The sequence below is a fragment of the Penaeus monodon genome, chromosome 14 (genome assembly GCF_015228065.2).
Source record: "Penaeus monodon isolate SGIC_2016 chromosome 14, NSTDA_Pmon_1, whole genome shotgun sequence".
NCBI lineage: Eukaryota > Metazoa > Arthropoda > Malacostraca > Decapoda > Penaeidae > Penaeus > Penaeus monodon.
The window spans coordinates 2,670,364-2,677,863 of NC_051399.1; the positions used below are offsets into that span (position 1 = coordinate 2,670,364).

General features: G+C 37.1%; 1 protein-coding gene across 1 annotated transcript in view; it reads right to left on the reverse strand.

Moving 5' to 3' along the window:
• Positions 1-7,500, reverse strand: part of LOC119580540 (calcium-activated chloride channel regulator 1-like) — a 32,034-nt gene that overhangs the window by 10,300 nt on the left and 14,234 nt on the right. The window contains exons 17-22 of the mRNA XM_037928658.1: positions 7,122-7,275; positions 6,445-6,610; positions 4,340-4,463; positions 3,163-3,293; positions 1,972-2,166; positions 1,544-1,679 (exon numbers count right to left, since the gene is read on the reverse strand). Coding sequence (XP_037784586.1) covers positions 1,544-1,679; positions 1,972-2,166; positions 3,163-3,293; positions 4,340-4,463; positions 6,445-6,610; positions 7,122-7,275 — 906 coding nt within the window. The remainder of the gene's footprint in view (positions 1-1,543; positions 1,680-1,971; positions 2,167-3,162; positions 3,294-4,339; positions 4,464-6,444; positions 6,611-7,121; positions 7,276-7,500) is intronic.

Here is a 7,500-nt window from a genome sequence, read left to right on the forward strand (position 1 = left end):
CTATCATTATCATAATAATAATATTATTATCATCATTATTATCATTATTGTCATTTCTCTCTATAAGAAGCTGGTATTTACAATCATATTGTAAATACCAGCACTATCAAATCTATGAAATAATAAAAAAATCGTAAAATGATTTAGATAGCAAGAACCTTTCTTAAAGGATGTGCATTGCTGTTTAGAACTATTTTTGTATCTCCTGTAGTGGGGGTTTAGCCCTTATTGACTAGTCTAAGAACTCCTATGACTACTGGCACTGTGGTCGTTTTAAGGTGCCACGTGCTCTCGATCTCAATTTGCAGATCTGTATTGTGATAGCTTATCGAAGTCCTCTGCAGGCATATTCTTATCTGATGGTGCTACCTTATCAGTCATGAGGCAGGTCTTATTCCCATGGTTCTTCTTGATAATCATGTCGGGCCTGGATAATTCTGTCAAGTGGATAGTGATCTTGTCATTTTCTATGACCGGCAGCGGTCATAGAAAAAGGTGGTTCGAAATGTTGACAGGTTTACCACTGCATATATTGGCCTCTGTCATGCCTGTTTATATATTCTGATGGCGCGAGGACCTTGGCAGCCAGAGGCAAGGTGATCTATGGTCTCTTGGTGCTTATTATAGTAGTCGGGATTTGCATCAATGTGTAGAATTTCTGCTTGTGAAAAGGCTTTATCCTGGGCAGCCATGATAGAGCCTTCTGTTTCGGATTTAAACTCAGCACCACATAACCACCAATGGGTGTTTAATAAGTCAACATCAGCACTATTGGTGGTGATGGTGGGGGGGGGGGGGGTACCGACAGTGGTTAAGCTTGATTTTGATTTTGCGAAGGTCGTTCTTGGACGCTATTTTCGCAGGTTTAGCTTGTTTGGTGCAGTTTAATTGTTCATCAGGGTTGGTTTTAATTTCCAGTATTACTGCTATTGTCATTATTACTGTTATTATCATTATCATTTTTATCATCATTATTATTATTATTATTATTATTATTACTATTATTATTATCATCATCATCATCATCATTATTATTATCATTATCATCATCATCGTTTTCATTATCATCATTATCATTTTTATCATTACTGTTATTATTAAGATCACTATTATTACTACCATTTTTATTACTATAATTATTGTCAATATCACAATTATGATTATCATTAATATTATCTCATTATCCTTATCATCCCTATCATCATCTCCTATCATCATTATTACTGATGGTAAGGTACTGAATACGATAATCGATTACTTACTGGACATGACAGCAAATAAAGTACTGGACACGACACTAAATAAGTTACATAATGTGGCACTAAATGAGGTACTGGACATGCCGGATATGTCACAGAACATGACACCAAATACTACGCAGAGCAAGACCAAACGAGACACAGAACATGACACCAAATAAGACAAAAAGACACATAACGAAGCAGAAAATGACACACAATGAGTCACAGAACATGACACCAAGTAAGACACAGATAATGACACTTAATAAGACACAGGGCACGACACCAAACACACTACTTACATTCCCAATGGCCATCTGAAGTCCACAGCCGATGCAAGTTCCTCCTCCTGCCATGCTGTCGATTATCTGTGCAAGGGACTGGCGTGTTGCGTCATTGTTGATGGTGGTGAGTCCTGCGACCAACGTGGCTGTGCTCCTATGGGAATAAAGGGGGGAAGGGTGTGTGTGTGTGTATACATGTGTAGGCGTATGTATGGTTAAAGAGTTACTGGTTTGTTTGCATCGATACTAAACTGGAATGCGGTATATTGTGGAATTATTATTATTATTATCATATTAAAGAGAACGTTTTTTTTTTTTACTTTAATCTTATTATTTTTATCTATTTTTTTCTCATATTTACTGCTCTTTAGTTTGGTTTAAACTTGAACACTTTAAAACTACGAGGACTGAAACACACATCCAGAAATACATGCACGGACACTTACGTGAACTTGATAATGGCCACAGAACTTCCCATGGACACCTCGTGAAGTATCCATCGACGGGCAGCCATTTGTAACTTCAGGATCCTGTCGTAGCTGGCCATGCTGCCTGAGTAGTCCAGGACGAGGGCAAACTTAGCTTCCTCCTGACGTACCACAGTGAATCTCGTGGGCATGGAGCTGCTCACAGGAGGGTTCCTGAGGGAATAGACTTTGGTTCATGTTACTTGGTTGCGTTACTTATCCATCTGGTAATGCCTTCGTTCATTTTATTTTTTGTTCTGTTTAAAAAGCCCAGGTTTAAGCAAAGATAATATGGGTTATCGTGGTGGTTTAGCATTAATATAAGGGCATGAATGAGAATAAAAACCTTCACAATGCAAGAGATGTACTTGACCGGTTTCGATTATATCTTCGTCAGAAATGCTAGGAAGATATAATCGAAAACGGTCAAATACATCTCTTGTATTGTGAAGATATTCATTCTCATTCATATCTTTTCTACGTTGGTCAACATGAATACGGTTCATAATATAAAAGAATTCACTTTCATCAAAAGCACTTGCAGCAACTTATTGTCGGTGTAAATATCATATGATTTTAAAACAGGCCAGATACTTTCTTGGTCATATGTATTGATGGGTATTCTTTACATTGTTTGCTATACAGCTGTTTGGTTTCTTTATTGCGAGTATATTGTCATAATTATATGATAACCTCCCCCCCACATATATCTATTTTTTTCTGTTTACATATCTATCTATCTATTCCTTCACCTACCGATCTAGCTCTCTGTCTTACACCCTATCTACCAATTCATCTATCCATCCATCTGTCTACTTATCTATCTTTTCATATCTCTCTCTCTCTCTCTCTCTCTCTCTCTCTCTCTCTCTCTCTCTCTCTCTCTCTCTCTCTCTCTCTCTCTCTCTCTCTCTCTCTCTCTTCCCATCACTATTATCTATCTACCATTCTATGTGTGTGCATGCGTGTGTTTATTTATCTTACAAGCTATTGTACGCAAAACCATTCCAATTAATAACTATAAAGACCCTTTGCAACTGCACACCAACACCTCACGCGAACAAATTGCCTGCCAAACCACACCGGACCGAACACCCAAACCTTGTACACAAGACCTTCTAAAATGTACAACGGAGAATCCTTAGTGAAAGTCTCACGGTAAAAACTTACGCTCCGCCGGTGAAATCCGCGTGAGACTCGATGACCTCCCATACGGAGCTTCGGCCACACTTTTCATTGTGTCTGTTGGGGGCGTCCGCGACGTGAGGGGTCCTGGTGGTGCTGTCGCAAAATTCCTCGATCTGGAAGGACGTCTCGAAAAATTAGGCTGGACCGGGATCGCTGTGATAAATGTAGGTTTAAAATCAATCAAAAAATAGGAGTAGTGAAGGAGGATGGTTATTTTCAGTTCGTATATGGGCGAGTTTCGAAGCCTTTTTTCGAAGTGTGTCGAATACATTTCCTTCTTGTAGTGAAGTTGTTCATTCTTATTCGTACCTTTTTGGACATCAAGGTTACGTTACTTGCGCGTTTCTCGTCTTTTTGTCTCTTTTCGCCTTTCTATTTTTTCACCATTATTCAAGAGTCATTTATTTAGTTACATATTTATCAATACATATTATTTTTCTCGCTAGTTTTCTTCTTTTGTTTCCTTATTTATTGAGAGGAAATAGTGATTTCTCATGGTTCTTGATAATCATGTTCTATCAAGTGGATAGTCATCTTGTCAGTTCCTATGACCGGCAGTGGTTTGTGTTCGTACCAACTCGCTGCAAAAGGTGGTTCGAAATGTTGACAGGTTTACCACTGCATATATTGGCCTCTGTCATGCCTGTTTTTATATTCTGATGGCGCGAGGACCTTGGCAGCCAGAGGCAAGGTGATCTATGGTCTAATTCTAGTGGCTAATTAAGCATTACTCTACACCCTAACCTTACCTTCTTAAAATACAAACTTACACACACACACACACACACACACACACACACACACACACACACACACACACACACACACACACACACACACACACACGAAAATACGATTTACTTATATATATATATATATATATATATATATATATATATATATATATATATATATATATACATAGTGACGCACGGACCGTTCTATTACGTTAAAGTTTCGTTTGCACTTTCCGTCTCTTTTTCCTTTCGTCTCTCTGTATATTCGTGTGTGTGTGTGTGTGTGTGTGTGTGTGTGTGTGTGTGTGTGTGTGTGTGTGTGTGTGTGTGTGTGTGTGTGTGTGTGTGTGTGTGTGTGTGTGTGTGTGCAACAACAGCAAAACTCAAAACAAAGACAAACCAAAACAAATGCATTAACTTACCGAACTAAGATAGTAATATGACATCAAGGAAGAATTAGCCACTTGGCTAGCATCGGGATCGAATCGGCAAGTGGCAGTTGGTAAACCGTTAAGTTCGTTACAAAGATCACCTGTTGTGTTGTCCCTGAGAAAAAAAAAGGAGAGGTTTTGTTTATAAGTTTTCGGTTGGTGTGTACAGTAGCGTTTGGGTTGGTGTGCGGAGTAAAGTTTGAGTTTGCGTGTAAAGCTTTGTATGAGAGTAAAGTTTGTAAAGTTTGAGTGTAGAGTAATGTTAATGGTGTACAGAGGTAGTGTAGAATAAAGTTTGGGTATGCGGAGTATAGTTTGAGTTTGCGCGTGTGTGTGTGTGTGTGTGTGTGTGTGTGTGTGTGTGTGTAAGTTTGTATTTTAAGAAGGTAAAGTTAGGGTGTAGAGTAATGCTTAAGTTGATGTAGTGTAAAGTTTGAGTTAGTGTACAGAGGAATGTTAAGGTTCGAGTAAATTCTGAGTGTAGAGTGAAGTGTGGATTGTTGTGCAGAGTAGAGTTTTAGTATGCATGTACATTCTAGATTTTTGAAGAGAGCAAAGTTGAGGTTTCTATATAAGGTAAAGTTTTATGTACAGTTTTAAAGCATGGTTTCTAAACACACACACACACACACACACACACACACACACACACACACACACACACACACACACACACATATCATAGAGATTGTGTCCGCGTATTGCTGAGTATGCGGTCGTGTATTTAGAAAGATCTTTTACATGAATCATTCTTCGTGATTTCAAAAATAATTTTTACGATTTCACAATTATATGCTGCATGATATGTCCTTTGTGTCTCCGTGTCAAAAGATTTTAAAAAATCAAGAGAGGAAACGAGGCTTATCTCATTAAAATTGAGATAACAGAGAGAGAGAGAGAAAGAATGGAAGAAAAAAGATCTAAAATTTTTATAATTTCTTATCCCTTTCATGTAAAAATGTCACATGCCTTTCTAATTAACACCTAAACGGAACGGAAACGGTGTTACGAAAAAGAAGAGAAAATGATTTTTTTTTTTTTTTTTTTTTTTTTTTTTTTTTTTTTTTTTTTTTAACAGACGAGATCGTATCTGATGCTGAGTCATATCACAAGGCGGTATCTCCAGAAGTGAACGGATTTTTCCCCCTTACTAAATCCCGGAAATAAACCCAGGGATTTACTCACTGTTTGATTATACAGTTTTTTTCTTGATTCATAAGTATGTTATATTGTTAAAGAAATATCATATTGATGATAATCTCTTTGGGGAGTATTTTACATGCGCAATCGTCATCTTTCCGCGCGCGCACACGATCACACGCACACACACACACACACACACACACACACACACACACACACACACACACACACACACACACACACACACACACACATATATATATATATACATATATATATATATATATATATATATATATATATATACATATACATATATATACATTATTATATATATATATATATATATATATATATATATATATATATATATATATATATATATATATATATATATATATATATATATATGCACACATCCATACATACATTTATATACAGACACACGCACACACTTATTTATCATATATACATAAACACACACACACAAACACAGACAATGTGTGTGTGTGTGCATATATATAATATAAAAAAAAAAAAAAAAAAAAAAAAAAAAAAATAAGCAAAATCACATATATAGCCATTAAACAATATTTACAAATAAACAGATAAGTAGATAAATATGTGGACAGAAATTTATATATATATATATATATATATATATATACATATATATATATATATATATATATATATATATATATATATATATATACAGACCGATATATAGATAGACTAATAAATAGATTGGTGAAAATAGATCAAACAAAATATAGTAGAATGGTGAAAATGAATAGCTAAACAGGCAAGATGAAAAAGAAAGATAAAGAGACGAACACAGATAAACACAGACGAAAGTAGATAACAATAGATGGAAACAGAGAAATGAAAATAGACAAACAGGCAGAAAATAACAATGAAACGGGCACATAGAAATACACAAATTACATTACATTTTCGACCCAGTGAGCTCCTGGTTGGCGCAGTAATTCGGCTTGGAAACAAAGGGATAATTCGAGAAGTCCATGTAGAAGAGCGGGTATTTCGGGTCATCCGGGTATCCGATCTCATCGAAGACTCCCCAGCGCAGCCTCGCCCACTCGTGCACGAAGGTCTTGTCTGTAGGAGGAGGAAGGGAGGCGCCTAATAGCAAGGAGTCCTGGGGCGCTTGATGGAGTGTTTGGTCGCGGGAGCTAGGGTGATTGTGCATGTTTTGTGTATATATACTGTACTTTCCTCCAGTCTTGATGTGTAACTATCTTAAACCCACTTAAAACACTTACCACAGATCCGATCTAGTCTTTTTTTTTACTATAAGTACCTTAAATCCACTTATCACCCTCCCCATTCAGTCTAGTATTGTACTAAAGACACCATAAACCCACTTAAAACACCATTATCATTCCCATTCCTCCCAGCCTTGCTATACTAAACTCACTTAAAACACCCTCTCAAGTCTTGCTGTGCTAAACCCACCATAAACCCACTAAGAACACATTATCCCCCTCCCCCCTCCGGTCTTGCTGTACTATATAACCACCATTAAGCCATTTGAAATAACCATTATCATCCCCTCCCCCACCTCGTATCAACTACTGAACAAAATTCCACCTTACAGGGTCGTCCTTACCTCGAGGTCCCCACTTGGCTGCCTCAGTGTCGTCTGTCAGGTAGTCTGGTGTTAGGTGGATGTAACGACCAGGATCCCCGCAACCACCTGGCTGTTCTGTATAAGGCTGGTTACCATATACAGCGTTGCTCACGTCCACGCGGATGTCACTGTCCTGGAATGGTTGTTGTTGTTGTAGGTATTGTTGTTACTGTTATTATTGATTAGTTATGTTGTTGTTGATAATGTATGTTAAAATTCGGTGTTATTGCTATTGTTGCTACTACTTTATTGCTAAAACTATTGATATCCAATTGTTCTAGCTAGGGTATTGTTAAATTCGTTGTTACTTATATCGATCCTATTATTACATTGCCAATTGTTATTCACATTGCCACTG